Genomic DNA, 22,400 nt, shown 5'->3' on the forward strand with positions numbered 1-22,400 from the left:
GGCGCGCGCCGGAAGCGCGCGCCGCCTCGCGCACCGCCCCTTCCGCCCCGTGCGGCGGCAGCGGCCGCCGGGATTGGCCGGGCGGGGAGGAGGGAGCGGCGCGTGAGCGTGAGCGCGCGGCGGCGGGTGGGGAGGGGGGAGGGGGGAGAGGGGTCCCGCGCGGACCCCAGGCGGAGCCCGATTGGCTGCGCCGCGGGCGACTCCTGTCCGGGGGCCAATGGGAGCCCCGCGGGCTCGGGATTCCCCGGCCAATGGGCGGGCGCGATGCGGATCGTGAGGATGGCGGGAGCTGATTGGCCGGTGCCCAGGCGGCGGGGAGCGGATTGGCGGGCGGGCGGGCGTCATGGCGGCAGGGAAGGGAGGAAGGAGGGAGCTGATTGGTGGCTGTGATCATTGTGGGGCAGGGGAGAGGGAGCTGATTGGTGAATGCCGGGAAGGAAGGAAGGAGCTCATTGGAGGACACAGCAGCGTTGGGGCAGCCAGGAGGGAGCCGATTGATGGTCCTGTGGCAGCGGGGCAGGCAGGAGGGCTCTGATTGGTGGGCACCGTGGCGGGAGGGCAGACAGGAGGGCTCTGATTGGTGGGCACCATGGCGGGATGGCAGGCAGGAGGGCGCCGATTGGTGGCACCATGGCGGGAGGGCAGGCAGCTGCCTGGTCCTGCTGTGGTCGCCTACACGCCTGTGCCCCACGGTGCCAGGGCGGCGGTGGCAGCGGGACGTCAACGCGGTCGGCAGTGATGGGCGCCGGGACGGAGCCATCGGAGGCGCGGCACGACGTGGCAGAGGGGTGAGGCCCCGCCCTTCCCCATGCCCCCCTCCCCATCCCCCTGGCCCCCCTCACCTGTCCCCTGCTCCCCACAGGAGTCTCTACCTGGACTACAACGCCACCACCCCGCTGGCCCCCGAGGTGGCCCAGGCCGTGGGGGACGCCATGTGTCAGGCCTGGGGCAACCCCAGCAGCTCCCACCCTGCAGGTAGGGGCCTGGGGGAGCTACCATGTTGGCTCCCCGCTGCCAGGGCCAGGCCCAGTGGCCACAGCAGCCCATGGTGGAGCTGCCAGGTCTCATCCCGCAGGCAGGAAGGCGAAGGAGCTCATCAGCAGTGCCCGGGAGAGCCTGGCGAGGATGGTGGGAGGCCGGCCGGAGGACATTGTCTTTACCTCAGGGGGCACGGAGGTGGGATCGGCCACCATCTCTCTGTGGGGCACTGATCCCCCTTCCTGGCCAGCCCTGCCTGCCACCTCCTCACAAGCAAGCAGCGATGAGGAGGGTGGGAACAAAGGGCGCCGCGCTCCCTCTGGGTCTTCATTTTCCCCTCTGCTTTCCTCTCCCCAGGCCAACAACATGGTGATCCACACTGCCTGCAGGCACTTCCATGGAAGCCAGGCCAGGCCGGGGGGCGGCCGGGGGACGCCGCACATCGTGACGTCAAGCGTGGAGCACGACTCCATCCGCCTGCCGCTGGAGCAGCTGGTGAAGGAGAGCCTGGCGGGTGAGCAGCAGAGGGACCACAGGTCAAGGACGTCTGGCCACAGACTGGGGTTTGCGAGGGGGGCTTTTTCATGCTGTCAATTTTGTGGAGGAGGACAGGGACCCACTTGCTGTGTGATGTTCCCCTTTTCCCCTTGCAAAGGGCACTGACTCCCCCCATGGTGTCCCCATTCCCTCAAGCTGGGTACGTTACCCTGTCAGCGTCCTGCATTCCAGGCCAGGTTAGATGGGGCTGTGAGCAACCTGATCTAGTTGAAGATGTCCCTGCTTATTGCAGGGGGGTGGGACTAGGTGGCTTTTGAAGCTCCCTTCTAACCCAAACTGTTCTGTGATTCTCTCCCAAGAGCTGTGGTGCACCCTGCCTGTGTGCCAGCTGCTCGCACAGCTCTCCTGCTTGCTCAGTGGGGCGCAGGCACCCCTGGGTGCCGTCAGGCTTCCCAGCAAACCTCAGGGCTTGTTTCTTGGCTTGCAGAAGCCACTTTTGTGGCTGTGTCCCCACGAAGCGGACAGGCTGAGGTGGATGATGTCCTCGCTGCTGTCCGGCCAACCACCTGCCTGGTTTCCATCATGTTGGCCAATAACGAGACTGGGGTCATCATGGTGAGTCTGTGGGCAGCAGGTGGGACAGAGTGGGGACATCGTCGCTAAAAGGTGCTTGATAAGGGTGAGCAAATGGTCCCGTGGAATGCAGACCCTCTTCTCTCTCGCCAGCCTGTTGCAGAGCTGAGCCAGCGCGTCCGTGCCCTCAATCAGCGGAGAGAGGCGGAAGGGCTGCCCAGAATCCTGGTGCACACGGACGCGGCGCAGATGATTGGCAAGGGGCGTGTGGACGTGCAGGAGCTGGGTGTGGACTACCTCACCATCGTGGGACACAAGGTATGGCCCTGATCACACAGCCCAGCTGGTGTTCACCCTCTAAGACATCTCTGTTGGGGTGCCAGGGAGACTTTGGGTGCCCCCACAGCTTGATACCTTATCAGTGGCCAAAGTTCTCTTGCTGGATGGTGCTCTGAAGATAGTCTTCAGCTGGGCGACAAGGCTCCTGCAAGTCAGGGGGACCTGTTTGGAAGGGGGAGCAGGAAGAGGACAAGGGCAGGGACAGCTCTGCAGCAGCCTGTGCCTGTGAGATGGGCAGGGGTCAGCATTGGAGGGCACTCAGATTTGGGAGGAGCAAGGAAGGGGGCACCTGGCAGTGTCCCCAGGGTGACCATGGCTGTTTCTCCCCGCAGTTCTACGGCCCGCGGATTGGTGCGCTGTACGTGTGTGGCCCCGGCACCACCACCCCGCTGCACCCCATGCTCTTTGGAGGGGGACAGGAGAGGAATTTCCGTCCAGGGTAAGGCGGCTGAGTGGTGGCTAGGAGAGCTGGGTCTTGGGCTGGTGGCCAAACCACACGTGGCTACTCAGTCTGAACTGAGCTGACAGCTCTACCACCTGCCAGCCCTGGGGCAGGCAGCCCGGTGGGGGAGATGGATCTGTGCGTGGGAACTGGGGAAACCTCTGGCGCAGGCTTTGCGGTGGGAGGAACTGCAGGGTGGAACTGCCCCCTTCCCAACCACCTCAGAGAGGGGTCCAGGACCCCCTGCCAGCGCCGAGGGGTCCCATGCAGGGGAACGTCTGTCTGGAGAAATGATAACTCACTGCTCCCTCTTCCCTTCCAGCACCGAGAACACCCCAATGATTGCCGGCCTCGGCCAGGTGAGTAGGTGATGGTCCCTGGGGGTGCTGCCTGGTGGAGCCAGCACAGAGACAGCCACCTGCGGTCCCTGGTCATTCAAAGTGACAAACTCAGGGTGCGGGAGGGCAGGTGAACTACTGTGAAAGGAGATGGGGCTTTCTGGTGCCAGTCAAAGGAGGTGCTTCAGAGCACTCACTGCAGGGTTTGCAGCCCTGGCAGCGAGCAGTCACGCAGCTCACGTGGCTGCAAGGCACTGAGAGGCTGTTGGGGGACACTGGGGACCTGGAAATTGCGGAGGCTGTTCCCAGGCTGGACTCACATGCCAGGGTGCCGCACAGGGAGGGAGGTGTCGGACGGAACCCATCTGGGTTTTCCTCTCTTCAGGCTGCAGAGTTAGTAAGCAAGAACTGTGAGGCCTACGAGGCTCATATGCGGGATGTTCGGGATTACCTGGAGGCCAGGCTGGAGGTGAGCAGACCTGGTTCCTGTTTGTCTCTCCTCTCCTGGGGTCTCAGCCCACGGAGTGCAGGGCCTGGAGCCAGGGTGGGTATGTCCCTCTGGCCCTGCCACGTCCTCATCAGGACAGGGCTGCTGACGATCCCAGAGCGGTTCACAGCCCTCTGATTTCTCCAGGCCTCCTTTGGGAAGCAGAGGATCCACTTCAACAGCCACTTTACAGGCTCCAAGCGACTCTGCAACACCTCTAATGTCTCCATCCTGGGCCCAGGCCTTCAAGGTAGCTCTTACCCCACTGTTGTCCTGTGAAGGTGCCCATGGAGCCAGGCACCTGTCCCGCTCAGCATCCTGCGGCTAGAGGCCGGGCTGTGGCTTGGGCAGGGAGATGAGGCAGGCAGCAGCCCTCAGGGAGAGCCTGGGCGCTGGGAGACCTGTGCTTGCGTGTGCTGCAGGGCGAAGGGTGCTGTCTTCCTGCAAGACGCTTCTTGCCAGCGTCGGTGCTGCCTGCCACTCTGAGAAAGGGGATCGGTAAGCAGCCGGCTTTGCAAGGTCCAGGGCATCTTCCCAGAGCGGGTGGGAGGAAGGGAAACAGGACAGGGAAGGGGACCGTGGGTGGCTATGGGCAGTGTCACCTGGGGCAAAGAGGGTACAGAGCTTTCCAGAGGGGCCAAAGGGCTGTGAAGGAGGTTATTGCAGGAGACACAGCTGGAATGCTTGACTGCTGCTGGGAAGGACTTTGTCCCTCGTGGCTCTGGTGATCCAGCTCTTCAATGCCTGGCACTGCCAGAAGAGAGTCTGCATTACGTCCTGTGTGCCTGGCTCATCTGCTCAAGCCCAATTTGAGTCCAGCAGCCTCCTTTGGGGGTCCGTGGGGACAGCAGGTGCTTTTGGCCTGGTCTAGAGCAATGCCCTGTAGACTTGGCAGAGCTGCCAACCCATGGGGACCCAGGAGCGATTCCTCCTTGATGGGGAAGAGCCAGATCCACCATAGGGCAACAAGCCCAGCAGGTGCCTTTGGAAAGCGAGCAGGCTTGCCTGGAGTGCATCTGCAGATGTGGTGCCTCTTATGGCATGGTGTAGCTGTCTGGTGATGCACGTGCTTCCTTGGCTTTCGAGTTAAACCCGCTCACCCCTGTGTCTGTTTCAGGCCCTCCTCCATTCTGCTCAGCTGTGGGATCCCCTACAACGTGGCACAGAATGCCTTGCGGCTGAGCGTGGGGCGAGATACCACCCGAGCAGACGTGGACCTGGTTGTGCAGGACCTGGTGCAGGCTGTGGCGCAGCTGGACCAGGACCAAGCCCCGTAGGCACCGGGAGTCGCCATTCCCAGCCTTCACCCAGGTTCTCGGGATGGGATTGTGCCCTGCTTGGCCCCTGGGTGCTGGCTGCCACTGTCAGTTTGGGCTCAGATGTTGGATCCCTAAGTTGAACTGAGCCAGGCTGCAGTTTGTGATCGTGGATCAGACATTGGGGAAGTGGCGGCTGTTGGTGGCAGGAGGAAGTGGGATCACCCGTTTTGGCAGCAGTGTGCTCTTCAATCTGCTTGGCCGTGTATCAGCTTGTGCTCACAGGGATGCGGGTGGGGCTGGAACGGCTCTGCAGCACGTGCGGCTCAAGCAGAGAATCAGAGAATCGTTATGGCTGGAAGAGACCTTTAAAATGATTAATCAAGTCCAACTGTTGGCGCTGGAGGCAGCAGGGAGCTGTGCTGAGGAGGGGGCTTCGCTGCTTTGGGGCGGGGGCAGCTTATCAAGAGCTCGCTCAAGACTCTGTTGTCCCCACTGCATGGTGTGGGCATTCGAGGAGTCTCGCTGCCGGGTGCTCCTCGCTTGCCAGCATGTATCCAGCTGGCTGTGTGCATGTTGGCATGATGGAGTGTCAAACCTCAGCTCCCTCTGGAGCATAACAGGTGTGGAAGCCATAGGAGATGGAGCCTTTTGTCCTGATTGCTTTCCACAGCAGAAGCTCTCCCGCTGTCTTATCCCTCAGAGGAGGAAAGACCGTCTGCCCCAGAGGGAAACGAGGAGTTGACAGAAACCCAGCAAGATGCTGGGCTGGGATGCTGCCCCTGCCAAGGCCCTAAGCTACCAAAGGGGTTTTTATCTGGGAAGGTGCTGGGCACGGCTTTCCCAGCCCTGTGTTGCATTACCTGCTCCCCTTCCTCCTGTCCTTCCTACAGTGGGCAGAGCTCCTGTTGCCGGCTCCACGTGCTCCTAAAGGAAACAGAGTTGTCACAGCAGCCCTAACTGTGCCAGCACCCAAGGAAATGTGTCTTCCCTGCATGGCCCAGGCGGTTGGACACAAGTGTCACACGGCTTAGGCGTGTTGCCGTCCAGGCTGACTGATGTCAGGGAACCTGGTTTCCCTGAGAATTGATAGGAATAAAAGCGATTGCTGCTGCTGTGGCCTTTTCCCGAGTAAAATGTATTTTCCGCGGTGTTTTCCATGGGGAAGCTGGACTGGTTGGGGTCATCTGAGCTCTATCTTTTCCCTCAGAAAATGCTCATGTCCCAGAACAGAGGCACAGTCTGCTGGAGTGGGGAGGTGCTTGCTGGTCCTGGTTGCTATGGAGCCTGTGGACACAGATTCTTAGATGTTGGTCTTTCTCTTTACTAGCCATACGTTAGCACAGCCAGGAATACTATTTGCAACCATAAAACCCCGGGGCTTTTTGTAAATCTGATTTCTAACGGAAGTGTTAGGACCCAAGCACACTGACTTAAAGTCACTGGCTGCCTGTCAGGATGTTCAGCGTTAAAGCTGCTGCTCATACCTCAATCTCAAATGCAGTCTTTTCTTTTTCTTCTCTTTCTCCCTTGCATAATAGTTGAAATCTCTGCTAGAAAAAGTGGTTCCATAAAAAGAATATTTCTCTGCTTCAGGGGTAGATCTTTTATCTAGCATGGACTTTATAGTTCTTGCGGACCTTTCTTTCACGGCTGTGGCACAACTGGAAATCCAATTTTTGGGGCTTGCTCTCCCTCACAGGAGGTCTGGACTTCCTGCATCAATTCAGACAAACATAACCACAAAGCACAAAAAGCTTTACTGACTTATTCTGTATACACACAGGAAATGCAAGTTTTAACCACAGAAGTATTAGCTTTACTTCATTTAGAATATGGCCCAAACCATGACACAGCCAAAGCATAAGAAGTGTTACAGAGGATATGAATATTGATATTGAGGTTGATCATTTTAATGGTTTTACTGTTCATTTTCCTACTACCACAGTGCACAGGAATGAGAGTCACTAGTGAATCCCTCTGTCTCTGTATTGCCTTGTCCAGGGAAAGTGAGGGAGAACATGCCCGTGACTTGGCCTGCACTGCTGTGGGCCAGCCCGGGCTTCCTACCTGCTGGAGACGAATAGCTTTTTCTCATGTGACAAAATGTCAGTGGTTGCACGCACTGGAACAAATTCACCTGTCTTGAAATCTGGAAATACACTGCTACATCAGCTGTGAATTTAAACAGTAGAGAGAAGACCTGGCCACTATGCTAGAACACAACAGAGTTGAAATATGTTACTTTCACATGGTCACATAGCCAGAATCAGATCGCAAAACCGCAATTCATTTAATGGAAGAATCCACAATCTCCTGATAATCTTGTCTTCCTAAATTCTTCCAGGACAGTTTATAACACGCAAGGAAAAAAACACTAACCAAAATAACTGCTCCCCCGACCAGATCATAAGCACCTGGGAAGATCCGCAACACGACAAGCTGCAGGACCATGGCGATGACTATCTCCAGGTGTTGGACGGTGCTGACCAAAGCGGGGTGAAACTTGCTCAGGGCATAGTAGACCCCCAGGAAGGCTGCCGTGGAGCACAGGCAGATGGCGAGGAGATAGCTCCAGGTTTCTCCATCCAGTGGGACGATTGGTTCTTGAAGTAAGAACATGGTGGACGCTCCCCACACCGTTCCTGTCCAACTGAAGGTGAACAGTGCCGTCCACATGCTGATGTTATCTTTGATTGACCTATAGACTATCATGGAGAGAGCAGTGGTCAAACCTGCCATAACAGTCATGGTATAGCCAAAAGCTTCCTTCCAGGTGCTCAGCAGAGAGTTTTCCTCCTTAACAATGTTGGGGATCATGACCAGACAAACACCAAACACGCTGCCAACTACAGTAATTATGTCTATGTAAGCCATTCCTTCATCTATGAGTAAGAAAGCCAAAATGGCACTGAACACTGTAGTGGTGGCCCTCCACATAATGGTCCCGTTGCTGGGGGGAACTATAGCGAAGGAGGTATAAGCACAGGTAATAGAGATAACATTGCAGACCCCATAGAAGAAGAGCCGGAGCCTGTAGCCTTTGGGGCCAAAGGGAGGCTCATGGTAATAACACACAACAGTAACGGACAGCACCTGTAAGACTGAACGGATGAAAATTAACTCTAGGGATGGCACTTTGGAACGATCAGAAATTAATCTTGTAATTAGAGCCACACATCCGTGAGCCACAGCAGATCCAAAAAGGACTACCCACGTTTTCCTTGACTGCAGTATATTTCCTTCAGGAAAATGCTGGGATTGTCCAATCTCATCGGGTCTTGGCAGTTGTGCTGGCTGAAGCTTGGTGTCTACGGTACCAAAAAAGGGCCTTTCTCTCTTTTTCCCATCATTCAGTAGTCTTTTCTTAGGATTATCCTCCGTAAATACTCCAGTATCTTCATGAACATCCCCGTATCCCTCCTCCCCTGGCTGGGGATAATGAGAAGTATATTTCACTGTTACTGTGTTGGGATGAATTTTCACTCGCTTTTTGACTGGGTATTTTTGGGAAGATGTATCCATTTCCTTGGAGAAATGTCCTGGCCTTAAGAAAAAAATGGAGATGCACTGTTATTTAATTAATAGCGAGAGATTCATTAGTATGTAAATGCTGTTGGTGTTTACAAGCTATTTTTATCAACCAAGTCCAAGTACTAGTAGACTGTTCTTGGTTTTGCTTTCATTTTCCTCTGAGTTACTGCTAAATACCTTTGACAGTCGGACCATTAAGGTTAACTCCTTAAAAGTTAACCATGGCACTTCACTTTAGTCACTAACTTTTGAAAATTACATTCTCATTATGTATAGTACATATAATGCATTCTAGCATATTCTTATTCTAATGAGAAAGTTCTCTTGCTAAGCTTTTGGGACAGTAAATACCCTGTAATTATGAATTATACTCATTGTTAATTGCTTGCTAATGTTACAAGATTACGGAAGAAATTTGGTTGGAGGAGATGAAAGCTTTGTTTCTAAACTGACAGAGAGGAACACAGGGAAATAGGGAGTATCCCTGAGAAGTCAGCATAGTTAGCATATGAATAAACAACAAATTTTTGAACAATACTTTGGAAGTGTTAAAAATTCCTTTGTCTTTTCACATCCTTTTATTTCCAGTGAGTGATTTTGCAACAGATTTGTTCTTCACCAACACGAACACTGCTTGGTCTCCACCATCGCTGGCACGTGCAGCCTGCCCTCAGGGAGCTCGCCAGCTCTCCGTTGAGTATGCCATCGCTGTCCCCAGGCCCAGTGTCACAGCACCAGGGCAGTTTAATTCAAGCACGGGGATGCCATCGAAATCACTTTGTTCCCGCAGTGCCCTCCGCCATCTGCGCAAAGAGCCCTTCCAAATGAAATGTCAGCAGGAGAAATGCAACCTTCCCCGCCTTCTGTCTGCCCCAGAAAATAAACACGTGCAGACCTTACCTGCTACCGAGAGACTTTATCCCAAGGCAGAAGGGGAAAACACCTCTCAGTCATCTACATCTTTGTCTGGGTGTCTAAACAGAAACAGTAGATGCTCTCAGATATCAAATAGGAAAGGTTACAATCATCTCAGCACAGAAAGTAATACCAAAGGGAAGCATGAAATATTCTGCTTGTTTTTCAAAGTTGAAAATTTGAGAAGCACTTTGAGGCTATGCTCCTCGGGAACTGGCAACCCTGGTGCATCATTATGAAAAACACACCACCACAAAACCCAGAAACTTGAGATGGAGAGAAAACAATCAGTGTAATCTTGCTAAAAGCACTCCTCAGCCACTTCTCAGAACTATTGATGGAACTAATCCAAAGAAGGGGTGGTTTTGTGAGTGTAAGGTTTCTACAGCTTATAACAAGAAAATTCACCATCCCGTCCCCACCGTCCTGCCTCTCCAGTGCTGCGGAGGAGAGGATGTGCAGGAAGATCCATCCTCCCTGGTCCAGCCATCCACCCCCAGGAGCCGAGCCCAGCCCTGGTACGGACAACCCTGCAGTCGTGCTCCGTAAGGAGTACCAAAGCACCAGAGCGAGTGGGTCCTGAAGGTGCAAGACCACAGCTGAGTGGACAATCGGGCTGAACATGCAGTAGCTCCACACTTTAAAAATGTTGTGGCCAGGTTCAGCCTTTGCATTTTCTCCATCCCTGACAGCCAAGCACTGCCTGTGTCTCCTGGCAAAAATAATTTACATAAGAATGGGACATTATTGCTGGGAGTGGAGAGAAGGGCAGGCACGCAGTCCTGGCTCTGGAGGAAAGTAGCTGGACCAGTCTGGACCTGCACTAGTAAGCGAGGGATCCTGGGGCACCACCTTACTCCCGCTTTGGCAGACTACGCTCCCGGCCCTGAGATATGATTGGTAGAACTGAGAGGGTCTGAGGACAAGAAACACCTTTGTCTGCTCAGGAGGCCTTGTGTTGGCACTCCCCCTGCTCACGTTTCTGCTGCCAACCCATTTTCAGCAGAGCTCAGCTGAAAAAACAAAGCCCACTCAGTACGCCACTAAGTGTTGGAGGAATACTCCACAGTGCCCATTAACGTACAGTTTGAATATTGCAAGAAACTTCCAAAGAAACAGCTGAAACGCCAAGGAGAGTAAATAAAGAGGGCAAGAGACGAGTAACAGCTGCACTAGTGGGCAGTTTGAACAATCCATCAAACATTTAAAAACACCCTACCAGAAATCTGACCCAGTCTCACCTGCTACTTGCACTTTTCCTTCAAGTAAGTTGTTAATTTGATCCTTTTAACATGCAAAAGCAAAATGCACTGAATGAGTCCAGGAAGGTAGGGCTTCTCACAAGCACAGCTCTTCCTACCTAGCATTTTCATTGTGTTGTAAATTCACAATTCTGCCTTGCTGTCCCCACATCTTAAAAAAATTTAAGATCTTCTTGATTTAAGGCACAATATATGGATTGGGAATAACATAAGTGGGAGGAAAAGAAGACAAAAGGTGCACAACAGGCATTACAAGAGTGACAGTGGATCTAGCCTGTATAAAATCAGTCATTTTGCTCAGAAACGGCTGAGTACACACTGCAACTACTCGTTCATGAAAACAGAACCAAAATAACAAATTTTTTACCATTAGCATACAATGGTTAACTTGCTTGCTTCCTGAATTTAGATTACATTTTCTTCCAACAAATATAGAAAAAGGTATAGAAAAGAGATAAAATGCAGTTGCAAATGGAGCACTGGACCAGTGTAATGTATTCAGAGATCTCTCTGGAGGAAAACAATAGATCATAAGCACGTAGCTCAAAATGGCTGTCCTATACCGACTCCGTATTCCCTCCAGTATTCTTCAGCACTAAGAATGCTAACAGTTGGAAGAAACAAGAAAAGCAGGAGATGAGAAGTAACAAAGAAAAAATAACAAGAGCGTTTAAAACAAGATTTAATTTTCTCCACTAAATATTGAGTACATGACAAATGTTATGCCGACTCTCACACAGTAGATTTATTTGTACTCTGGTGACCTTGCTTTTCTTAACCGGCGAGAAGTTCTATGGATACTGAGATTGGTGTATATCCCAAATCCATTGTTTGTCCCAGACACAAATTTAAAATAAATTGAAATCAGCACAGTCCATGCAGAAAATGTACTTCTCTTTCTGCCTTAGTGCCTTTTGTGGAGGTCACATGAAATTTTTATTTTTCTTCATATCTGGAAACATAAGCCGGTTTATTTGCATTTTCTATAAAAAGCATGATTTGGTTTTGAATCAGGTTTAATACAAGGCTGAAGATGAAGCACTGTGCAAAATTCTCATGCTATATAACAAACCAAACATTCACAATCCAAATGACAACCCCAGACACCCATTTAAATTATCAGCCCATGGAAACTGCCGACTGCTAAAGAGTGAACACCGTTTCTCATGGGTAAACAAATAATCACAATGGATTCAATAAATGTCACAAATCATTAACAGAATACACACCATGATTTCTTTTAAAAGCAAAAAACAAACAATCACTTCCCCGCTCCCCCTCAGTCACTACACATATGCTAATTAGTAAGGTAGAAATAGGTGATCATATGCCACTTCACTTACTGGGGGGGCTGGGGGAAAGGCTGAGCCGTGCCGGAAAGAATCAAGGTTTTGAGGTCTCACTCATGATTCCAACCACCAATTTTCAATAAGCTCACAGAAAAATACTCTCTTCCTCTCCCAGATTTCCTCAAAATCAGTCAGCCGACTGAAATGTTATTACAAAAGATTTGCAGCCATGGCAATTACAGTCCTTACGAAGTCAGGTATCCTCGTGCTCTGAAAGGAGGCCTCGCAGTTCCTTCGCCTCGTCTGTGGAAAATCCCCCGAATCCTGACTGGGTTAGACTGAGACTACCAGAGGTCTGTAAGCAATCTCGATAGGAGAACTACAGACTGACAATTTTCCCTGAATATTATACATATGAAAGACCCGCTCCATCCCTACAATCCCATGTAACTGACTGAACTTGTGCCACCCTCACTAAGCACTTCCCTGCACAGTGCCCTGACTTCTCACAACGCAGGTTTTTCTTTTGATTCCTTACCAGGTGCAAGAAAATCCCCTAAATTCCTTTTTCAGCACCTTCTCCATTAAGCCATCATAACCTTGCTGGCGATTCTTTGGCGCTTGATAGTTCCGGTAACCGCACACGCCACAGGATCTACGCTTGTCATGTCTGACTAGTGTAAAACAACGTGAACCAGGGGGAAGAAAAGGCAACATAAGGTGCACAGCAGGCGATTAAATGTTGGTATCACTGAAACAGCCTACATTTCTGCTACGCTTTTAAACTGTTTGATAAGGTGCACACTGGAAAATCTGAGTACCTTTATCTTTTTAGCCAGATGGTCTGACTATATAAATCAATTTTATTAAATATATATGCAGAGAAACTCAAGTCTTTATTAAAATTTAATGAATAATAAAAGTTATTTAGGAAAATGAAAGAGCAATTATGTGAAAGGAGTCTTTAGTGCTTAGGCACAAGAGCAAACATTACACACAAACCAACAAACCGGTATCCCATGTCTTCAAATTACTCGCGTCACGTCCAACAGCACTGCCTGAGGGAAGAACCAGTACACCCTTCGCAGAATTCAAATATAAACCCTACACATAAGCCCAACTAATTGTCAGAATGCTCCTGGTAATATTTTGCTACCCAAAACACAAGCCGTACTTGTGCTAGTGATATATCTTAGAAAAAGCTAGCTCGCTGAAGCTGCCGCATGCAATTTCACTAGGATTGTATGTGACACCTTTAATTTCCCTTGCTTTCACTGACCTACTCTCTTGCTGTATAAAGTGCTCCAAACACGTGTGGTTCCATCAAAAAATACTCTTCTCTAATTTCTCCATTCGCGTCTGTTCCCTGCTGCAACTACTCCCTCTGCAGCAGCGATACTTGCATTGACCGACTCTAGATGAAGAGCCGCTTTGCCTGCAAACTTCCCGTTCCCAAAACCCTGATCGGAACAAGACTGGAATTCCAGGCAAGGGGAAAAGAACAGAAAACACATCAACACTTAAATATAGTCTCCTACAGCATAAGAAGACAGCTTGGCTAGACATAAGGCCTTATATGGTACATTATAATGGGCTGAAAAAGAGCACAAGTTCAGGTGTACTAGCGCAGATTACAGGCTAAGATTTATTTAAAGCTTACTGCTTTTGGTCTTCTCCCACCAAACTGCATAGCCCGCCAGGCCGGGCAGCAAGCCGGGCTGTGCAAGGAGGGGACAGCCGGGCGGGACACGGGAGCTGCGCGGAGAGGACGGCGACAAGTTGCGATGGCAACTATCGCGACAGCCCCACCGGAAAGCGGACACCCGGCAGAGGGAGCAGGGCACGCCGAAGGAGATCACGGCCAGCGGGGGTTAAAAGAAGCCGCCGGAGGGAGCAGCGGCTCCGCGGGGCGGCCGGGGCAGAGCTGCCGCCTCGGCGGGCTGGAAGAGGGGCCTCCGCCGCCCCCCGGGCCCCTTCCCTCGCCCCTCGCTGCCAGCCTCGCCCTGAACACTTACCGGTGCCGGAATACCCGCCCGCCTCGGGCCGCCGCCGCCGCCTCACCGGCCCTCAGCGGCCGCTCCCCGCCTCTCCCATGGCCGGGAGGCCCCCGGCCCCCTCACTCCCTCAGCCCACGGGCCGCATCGCCACCCCGGCCCAGGCGATGGGGCCTGGCGAGGCGCCGCCGCCTCACGTATCGCGGCCCGGCCCGTTCTGTCGCGACAGACGCCCTCCTCACCGCTTCCTCCTCCTCCCCCCCCCAACGGTTTCCCGTCACCGTGGCGACGCCCCGCCCCCTCACAGCGGCGGGGGGGGGGGGGGAGCGGGCGCATGCGCGGCGTTTTCGCGCGAAAGACGTTTGCGGCGCCCGCGTGCCCCCCCCCCCTCACCCGCTTGGCGGCGGCGGCGGCGGGCGGGCGGGCGGTCAGTGCCGGCGTCCGGCCGCCAGGGGGCGCTGCGCGTCCGGCGCGCGGCGGCGGCTGCGCCATTGGCGGGTGGGAAATGCCGCCAGATGGCGGTTTAGGATTGCGGCTCCGCTGAGCGCGGCCCCCGCCGGCGCCGCCGCCGCCGCCCCGGCCCCGGCCCGCCACCCGCCCGGACCCCGCCGCGCCCAGCCGCTCCGCGGGCTCACGGGGTTGCCCGGCCCGGCAGCGGCGCGGCCAGGTGAGCGGGGCGCCCGGGGGAGGGAGGGAGGGAGGGGAGGGAGGGCGCTGAGGCGCCGATCCAAGATGGAGGCGCGAGGGGCGGGGGCAGCGGGCCGGGGCCGCTCGTTCGCTCGCTCGGTCTCCGCGGCGGCCGGGCCGGGAGCGGGCGCTGCCCGTGCGAGGAGAGAGGAGAAGGGGAGGGGAGGGAAGAGGAGGCGGCGCGGGGCGGGGCGGCTCCTGCCGGAGCAACGGGTCCCCCGGGCGCGGCGCTCTTCGCCGCCATCTCATTGTCCCCGCCGGGGCTGCCGGGGGCGCCGGGCCGAGCTCGGCGGCCTCTCCCGCTGCCGGGCCTGCGCCCCGCTCCGGGCGGGCGGCGGCGCTCCCCGCTGCGCGGGCCCAGGCCGGCGGGGGCGGCGGGGGATGCTCGGGCGGAGCGGGGGTGGCGCTTCCGCCGTGCGGGGCACGCTGGCGGTGGCGGCCACCGGCCGGCCCGGGCACGGCGGCGGAGTCGGTGCCGGTGGCCGCGGGGAGGGAAAGTTGCGGGATGATGGTGGTGGGGGACACACACCGGTTCGGCCCGGCCCGACCCGACCCGCCGCCTGGGCCCGGCCCCGGGGGAGGGCGGCGGGAGCCGCTGGTCCGCCTCAGCGCCCGCCGGGTCTGGCTGGGGTCCAGGGCCGGGGAAGGGAGGGGGGGGGGCTGCAGCCCCTCGGCCCGCTGCTCCTGGTGCTTATCCCCGAGTTGGTGGTGCGGTGGCCCCCGGGGCGAGGGGGCAGCTATGGGGCGGGCAGCCCGCCTGGCCTGGCTTGGCCCGGGGGCGAGACGCCGCTCCTTGGCCTGCGGAGGGGGGGCACAGAGGCCTGTCAGGTAGCGGTGGTGTCTCCCCCACCGTTGGGGTGGGAGAAGCAGGGTGGTGAGGGGGTGGCAGGCTGGTGGTCCTGGGAGCGGGGAAGCGTGGCTGTGGGGAGACGCCGGGTTGTGGGTAATGCCTTCCGGCCGGTGCTGGGAGGTGCTGGAAAGAGGCAGAAGCGCCAAGTTGGGGTCCGGAGATGTCGGACAGTAAAAATAGCAAGGGTTCTGCTTGGTGGGAAGACTTCTGTGATGGGTGCTGGTGTCTTGGTGACTGGCCCACGCTGGGCAGCCACACTGGGCTTTCTGTGTCTTCCTGTGGGGGAGTGGGGAGCACGAGCTGCAGTGGTTGGGGTGAAACATGGCTTGGGAGAAAAAGGTGGTTGTGGTATCCGTAGAGCAACTTAAAGGGATGTGAATGCCAATATCAGTGTGAAAAAAATTAGTTTCTGGTAAAGTGGTGTGAGTTTAATTAAATGAAATTGAGCTGCTTTCTAAGTATTGGTTATTTCAGTTGCATTCCGCACAATTTTGTGCTACTTGTAGCTCTATAGAATTAGTCCAGTAATAGTGTTTATTAAGTTGTTGAGGAACAAAAAGCCTTCTCCAGATCACACCACTAACGCAACTGTTCTTAAATTGTGTCATGTGCTTTGCGTGATGGGTGACATTAATGTCTGGATTCAGACATCTTAAGACTTGCTTAACTTTTCCATGTTATTACATTAGTGATAAGGGTGGTATGGGAGAAGGATTAGTCCAAATTTCCTGGATCCAAAGCAGTTTTGCCTTGTCTGGTGAGGTTTTTTGTTCATCTGTAGATAGCAAGGTGATTCGATGAGCATTTCTATGGTATAATCCATCGATCCATGAGGAAATCGCTGGGCCATAAGGCAGTAGATAGGTTGCCTGTCAAAAGGTGTCCTGACTATGAGAAGAAGCTCTTACTTTTATGGAACTAGAAGCTGGTTTATTCTTTCTTTCTTTCTTTGTGACTCAACTGTGATGAATTTTTGGTGGACAGCCTGAGAAAGCACACGTAGTGGGTGCAGAGGTTTTTGAAATGGCATGCCAATCCGTGATGCAGCAGGATTTCCTGGTGAGCAGGAGTGGAGGGGCTCACTCCAGGGTTATGATTCATCTGAGAGGATGTAATTTTTACTGGCTGCTCAACAGAGAGTGCTCAGTTGAAATTCTTGGTTGCTACTGCTGACGGACATGCTTGTGGATTTACGGCAGTTGGAAGGGGTAGTGGAAAATGGTACTTTTCTGCAGCTGAATGAACAGCTAGTGTCAGCTGCAAAGGTTCAAAGCACCTCTCCTACAAACCCTGCGTTTAAGGACTGGAGCATGTGGCAGTTGGCACCTCACGGTGTCTGGTGCTTCCTAACGTTTAACAAATGTGCTGAAGTTGATAAATCCACAATGAGAGGCAGCATTTAGGGCCAAATGTCCACACACGATGTGCTGTGGGCAGAAGTTGTGAGAGCAGCTGAAACACTGGTATTAGAGCTTTGTGACTGGGGTCTCCAAGCTTTTCAGCTGCTGTTTCTGTCCCTAGCCTGCCCTTTGTACTGTGCAAGTTTTTGTGTGACATCTACTGAAACCGCAGTGCACCTTTTGATAGCTGAGAAGGTTTTTGAACATATATATATATTTTTATTTGAACATAAATATTTGGAGACATTGACAGAATGAGTTACTTGGGATGTTCAGAAACTCAACAGGCGAATATTTTTGATTTGAAAGAACCCTCTTCTAAAGAAGAACATGTACCTCAAGTTTGCATTGGTGACTTTGGATTCCCTCCTTTCTTTCCCTTCGTTGAAAAGACTTGCCCTGAAGTAAGGTGGCTAAATACTGGAATTTTAAATATCATTTTAGTAGGCAAGTGAGCCCATAGAAATGTAAGATGCAGCAGGAGAGAAATGTTTAATTGTGATTACTTTCTAAGAAAAGCCCTTTTACTGGGATAAGAACATGTCTTTATCGTAACATTTGTAAATTGTTTTCTGGTCAAATGCACAAAAGACTCGAATGCCCTGATGAAAACTTGAGAGTGCCAGTTCTGTAGTTAACAGAGGACATACTGAAAGCAGCAAACTTGTCGCGTTGGCCACTTCAGTTGTGCAGGGATGTTAAAGACTAAATTCGGATGCAGTGCTATTGAATGGATGGTCGGCCTCCCGGAGATCTGGCTCTCTCTGTTCTGCGCCTTGAAGTGCCCAAGTGTTGGGATGAGGCTCTGGCTTCTGGCGCTTGGAGTCAAAACCAGAAGGTGATGCTGAAGTCTGGTGCCACAATAAGGATGCGCCGTATCTAAAATCTGGTGTGCTGCCTTCAGGACTTAAAATGGCAACCAAAATCTGTAAGATACTTCATGCTTTTTTTAAAAGTTGCTCAAATTTATAACATGGAGCTCTGAAACTCTCCTGTTGCGGATTGCCATCCTCTCTTGCCTGCAGTGCCACTGTGTTTGTTCACTTGGCTAAAAATAGAAAGGAGTAGACTTGGTGTTCTTTCTTGGAAGAGGAGGAGAAATCCTACAAAGTTTGAGTTCACCAGCGTATAATGGTTTTGTTGTTTCCATCCAGGGTGTGTAGAGATATGTTTTATTCTTAGCAGTATTTTGCTTTTCCAAACTGATTTAACTTAGTTGGTTTGGGTGTTGAATGTGTGATCAGAATACAAAGACACATTTCTTCTTTCCTCTAGAAAATATGAGGTTGAGAGAACATATTATGACCCTCTGTTGCAACTTTTCAGTCTGAAAATATGCTTCCAAATACAAGTGTTGTTTTGGGAAGGTCCACATTAATTTTTTTTAAGGTAGATATCACCTTCAGCTGGCTGAAAGAGCTGAAGAAAAGGAGCTGCAGAGGGAATCTTTTCCTTAGTTCTGATTTTGTAGCTACTTGCTAATTTCTGGCGTGTCCTATTGGATGTCTGAATGTTGGTAATGATTTTACCAGTTGACCTTGTAACTCAGGTCCTTCCGCTAACGTTGGACAGAACCATGCTCCTGGTTTTGATAGTTTTGGAGCCTTTCCTCATTTGCATCTCTGCAGGCATTTTAGCGTTTTGGAAAATGCTTTTTAACAATAAGAGTGTGCTTGAGATAGCAGGATGCCTTGGACCATAGATTCATCAGGGTATCTTTACTGAGCCCAAGCTGTATCACGCGTATCCTGTTTTCAACTGTAGGTTGGATTTATCAACTTGATAAATTCAGTAACTCTGCTTTCATATTACACAATCTCAAAGCCACCTTATTTTGGAAGAAAATGCCCATTTATAAATAACAGGTAATTCCCTATTTGGTATATGAATGGCACAAATACAAGCTTTTTCACCCCTTCAGGCATCTGACTTTAATGCGTGCTGCTCTGTACGTACCCGAAGATGGAGAGCCCTGGCTAGCTACAAGCTGCCAAACGCTCATTCCATGGTTGTGATGCTCGTCCTGCCCAGGGTGGATTTGCAGTCTCAGTCTTTAAACACACAAAAAACCATTGCTTGCATGACGTCGTTTGGTGGGACAGGCCTCTCAGCTACGGTTGCCAGCATTATTAGACACACGGGCTTGATGTGGGAGTGTATCCTGAGTTCCACTCAGTTATTAATCATTTATTGCAGAACTAAGAGCAAGAGGTTGAATTCTTAAGCATGTCCTCCCTCAGCTGAAAGGCAGGTTGTTTCAGGTGGTTCCCAAAAGTGATGTTTTACTACAAAGCAGCATGAGGCAACATCCAGCCAGCTGTGTTCCTTGCTGTGCAGAATTTCAGCAGAATACTTGCTATTTAGTCTATAAATAAATCTAATGAGGCTATACTCTGTAACTCTCTGTATAGCAGACTTGTATTATATTGGCAAGTTAGCCGAGTGAAAACAGTGTTGAGAGATTGTTCAACTCATAGGAAAAAATATATTTTTTTTTTGTAGAGTTACATAGGAATAGAACTGTGTGTCAGAAATATTTCTAAATGTCAAATATTCTTCTACAATAAAATAATAAAAAACAAAACAATTGATCTTGGATGCATTTATTTATATACTAGAGCAAAGCATGCGGTGATGTTTGTTTTTTTTTTTTTTTTGAAACAAAAATCAAATGACAAGCTGCAAATCTGTTTGCTCTCCCCCACATGAGGGTTTCTTTCTCCTTTTTAGGGTTGGAATCCCCAAGGACCAGGAAGATACCAATGTGTCAGTGTTCATAAGTGGAAAATAAAACTTCATTTGCAAACGGGTAATGAATTCCATCTTAAATGAGTGATAGATATGCCGGTTTTGCATTGTTATTTTCTTAGATATGTTCACTAGGACCACAAGAGCCTGTTCCTGCCAGTGGAATTGCACAAGATGATTGAGCAGATCTGCCAGCCTGCCATAGCTGAGAGGAATCTCTTTCTCCACAGCTGCAAGGTTCTTCCCTTTCCTTTGTGCTCGTGCTGCTGCTGGCTTGACCTTTCCCTGAGCTGGTGGAATTCCCTACCTGTCAAAACCTATCTGCTTGGGAGGGGTATTTTTCTGCCAGGTGAATGAATTGAACCAGGCCATGAGAGTAAGGTGTTGCTAGAGGTGATGCAAGGTCAGTGGCAAGAATATTTTGGGGGAAAAATGGTTCTGGAGATTGAGACCCTTCCTTCTTCAGGTGGGAGATTCAGCTGTGTGCGCTTGGCCTGGGTGATGATGTTCAGCGTGGAGCCCGTCACTGTGTGTGTAAAGCTGGGATTCCTGTGGGTAACTCTCTTATCTTTACCAAATTCCCTCTTCCAGCTTTGCTGTCTGTAGCCTGTGTTCGTTCCTTGTGGCTGGTTCTGTCTGCCTTACCATGAATAACTTGGTGTCAGCAGCAAATTGTCAGAATTCACCTCCTCCAGATGTAAGCATGTCTCAGACAATTTGGGCTCCAGCTTGTATTCCTGTGGGGCTTCACTGGTGGCCTTACTCTATTGTCAGAAACAACCGTTTGTTTTGTTTCTTGTTTCCTCTCTTTTACCCTGACAACCTATCCATGCAAGGCCTTTTATTGCCATGGCAGCCTAATTTCTTTAAGAGCCTTTTGGGAAGAATCTTGTTAAATGTCTCTTGGAAATGAAAGCAGACTTTATCAAGTAGAGTCCATTGGTGTGTGGGTAAGGGAGATCTTTTGGAGAACTCCTGTAGGTTTGTGGAACTTGACTTTCTTGTACAAACATGGGGTTGATTTCCCCATCCAAATGTTGCTATTTAGCTGTCTGCTGATCTGTCTTCTAAAATAGTTTCTGCTAAGTTAGGCTCGCTACGCTGTAGCATCAAAAAGCGTTAGGTGAGAGAGTAAACACAATGATTTGTGTTTAAAACTGTGCTCAAGAGTAAGCACTGCGTCAAGCAGTAGAATTTTTTGAACGCTGTTTTCTTTTGATTCACTCTTACATGGCTGCTTTGGTGTCTAATAATTTTGTTTTTCCTGTAGCTGTACTTTAATAGGACAGTGCATGGGGGAGAGAAATTAAGAATCTCTCTTCTAAGAAATGAATATTATTAAAAATGTAGAGGAACTTATATATTTTGGGATGTCCGTTTTCCTGAATTCAGTGGAAGTTGGTCCATGGACTGACAATTATTGGTAGTGGGAACTGGAGAAAAGGAGAGAGAGAAAAGGATGTGCACGCAGAATACAGTTGGATGTTTGTTGGATATTGAGCTTAAAAAAAAAAAAAGAAAGAAAGAAGATGGTTGCAGTGATACTGTAAAACAAATAATATAGTACAGGGAGTGCAAGTCACCACTGTAGACATCTTCCTTGCTTACAGAGGTTAAGGTCTGCCCGCCTTTGACTTTTCCAAGCTGTGCTTAGTGGTCTGTAACACTTGTTCTGCCGTACAGAATGTCCTGAGAGGAAAGTGTGAGTGAAGAGAGAGAATTCAAACAGTAAGGATAGCAATCAAGCCTTTTGAAGGACTTCTCTGAAAAACTGCGGCATTTCGGGTACTCTGTCCTTTTAGTTACAGGCCATAGTTTGTTTATTCTTCATCTCCTTTCTATTCCAGACTTCCAGTGGTTTTCTTCAGCTCTTTGAGGCTTTTTCTATTTTAGCACTATCTGATTGTTCTACTTGTGTTTACATAAATCAAATAAAATCACCTATAATGTGTCCTTTCTCATCCCTCTAAAAAGGGTTGGTATAGTGGGTCAGAAGAAATGGCATAATTTCTGTGGTAATATATACGCACATAATTTGTGCGTATCTCTTGACTTCCCCAGTCACATGGGTGACTTTTTTTTCTCATTAATGTATATTGTTTCCGTAAGCTCCATTTGGAGCAGTTTTCTCTGCCAAAGTTAATTCACGTTTCAAAATGTTTTAGGGAATTTTTGAATACTAATTATTATGCTGTTGTGCTGTTGTACAAGATGCTGGATGCATTCAGAACCTGAAGAGGAAGAGACACGTGGAATACTGCACTATTTCATTGAAAATGGCCAATCTGAATTATGGCAGTGCTGTGCGGTGGAACAGAGGGCGGTTGGTTGGATGGCAGTGAGATCTTGTGGTTGGGTCCTATGAAATATCCACAACGTTGGAATGTAACACATGGAACCGTCAAGAGTGGAACAGAAGGAGGGAGACTGTTCTGTACGGCTTCAGCATTTCCTCACTCTTACAAGCACTCACTGTTGAAAGCCAGTGGGAGAACACAGGCAATGGAGTGAAGTCAAATTTCAGGAGTGACCTATGCTGCTGGCACTGTCAGAAAAGGAATGTACATGAAATGAAATGCCTGCTTCTCCTGTTTTTATTAGTGTGTTTCAATAGCGTGCTGAAAACTTAGTTTTCTCTCTAAAAGAAACCAGAGAAGCTGCTTGTCTTTTGTTTTGCAAAAGAAAGCTTTTACGCAGTTCTGTTTCTGTTGGGGGGTGTGTGTGACTATAGAGCACCAGTGCCAGGGACTGGAAGCACCTATGTGTGGTTGTCCTGTGTAAATTCTGATTGCCCGAGGTGGCTATTGAAT

At 51.0% G+C, this 22,400-nt stretch overlaps 3 protein-coding genes across 22 annotated transcripts in view; 2 read left to right on the forward strand and 1 right to left on the reverse strand.

Annotated features, from left to right (window-relative positions):
• Positions 1-34: 34 nt before the first annotated feature.
• SCLY (selenocysteine lyase) lies at positions 35-7,390 on the forward strand. 9 transcript variants are annotated; one of them, XM_054205546.1, is made up of 13 exons: positions 35-108; positions 700-788; positions 863-975; positions 1,076-1,176; positions 1,336-1,492; positions 1,964-2,091; positions 2,203-2,367; positions 2,721-2,827; positions 3,153-3,189; positions 3,554-3,637; positions 3,803-3,905; positions 4,078-4,153; positions 4,773-6,112. In XM_054205546.1, exons 2-13 carry the CDS (start codon positions 739-741, stop codon positions 4,930-4,932), a joined length of 1,281 nt encoding a protein of 426 aa, XP_054061521.1. In that variant the 5' UTR covers positions 35-108; positions 700-738; the 3' UTR covers positions 4,933-6,112. The 9 variants fall into 9 exon arrangements, with proteins under 9 accessions (XP_054061521.1, XP_054061522.1, XP_054061518.1 ...); XM_054205547.1 differs by having other exon boundaries at positions 41-102; XM_054205543.1 differs by lacking the exon at positions 35-108 and adding an exon at positions 159-300.
• Positions 6,649-14,148, reverse strand: SLC35G2 (solute carrier family 35 member G2). Of its 3 annotated transcripts, none has more exons than XM_054205550.1 (3): positions 13,927-14,148; positions 9,346-9,419; positions 6,649-8,458 (listed from the first exon to the last, which is right to left on the reverse strand). In XM_054205550.1, exon 3 carries the CDS (start codon positions 8,434-8,436, stop codon positions 7,201-7,203), a length of 1,236 nt encoding a protein of 411 aa, XP_054061525.1. In that variant the 5' UTR covers positions 8,437-8,458; positions 9,346-9,419; positions 13,927-14,148; the 3' UTR covers positions 6,649-7,200. The 3 variants fall into 3 exon arrangements, with proteins under 3 accessions (XP_054061525.1, XP_054061526.1, XP_054061527.1); XM_054205551.1 differs by lacking the exon at positions 13,927-14,148 and adding an exon at positions 12,450-13,864; XM_054205552.1 differs by lacking the exons at positions 9,346-9,419; positions 13,927-14,148 and adding an exon at positions 8,984-9,117.
• Positions 14,149-14,469: 321 nt separating this feature from the next.
• The window catches only part of STAG1 (stromal antigen 1), a 200,902-nt gene continuing 192,971 nt past the window's right edge, over positions 14,470-22,400 (forward strand). For 7 of the 10 annotated variants that reach the window (XM_054206620.1, XM_054206619.1, XM_054206621.1 and 4 more), the window contains exons 1-2: positions 14,470-14,572; positions 19,573-19,651. The gene's annotated coding sequence lies outside the window, so the exon portion shown is untranslated. The other 3 variants (XM_054206622.1, XM_054206624.1, XM_054206625.1) reach the window with 3 other exon arrangements.

This window comes from Rissa tridactyla, chromosome 6, assembly GCF_028500815.1.
Source record: "Rissa tridactyla isolate bRisTri1 chromosome 6, bRisTri1.patW.cur.20221130, whole genome shotgun sequence".
Taxonomy (NCBI): Eukaryota; Metazoa; Chordata; class Aves; order Charadriiformes; family Laridae; genus Rissa; species Rissa tridactyla.

Bases quoted from the DNA above. Each gene is read 5' to 3' on its own strand.
- SCLY (XM_054205541.1), top strand. From the start codon at position 498: ATGGTCCTGTGGCAGCGGGGCAGGCAGGAGGGCTCTGATTGGTGGGCA. The intron at 2,092-2,202 runs GTGAGTCTGTGG...CTCTCTCGCCAG, and splicing joins ACGAGACTGGGGTCATCATG to CCTGTTGCAGAGCTGAGCCA. The intron at 2,828-3,152 runs GTAAGGCGGCTG...CTTCCCTTCCAG, and splicing joins GAGAGGAATTTCCGTCCAGG to CACCGAGAACACCCCAATGA.
- SLC35G2 (XM_054205550.1), bottom strand. From the start codon at position 8,436: ATGGATACATCTTCCCAAAAATACCCAGTCAAAAAGCGAGTGAAAATT.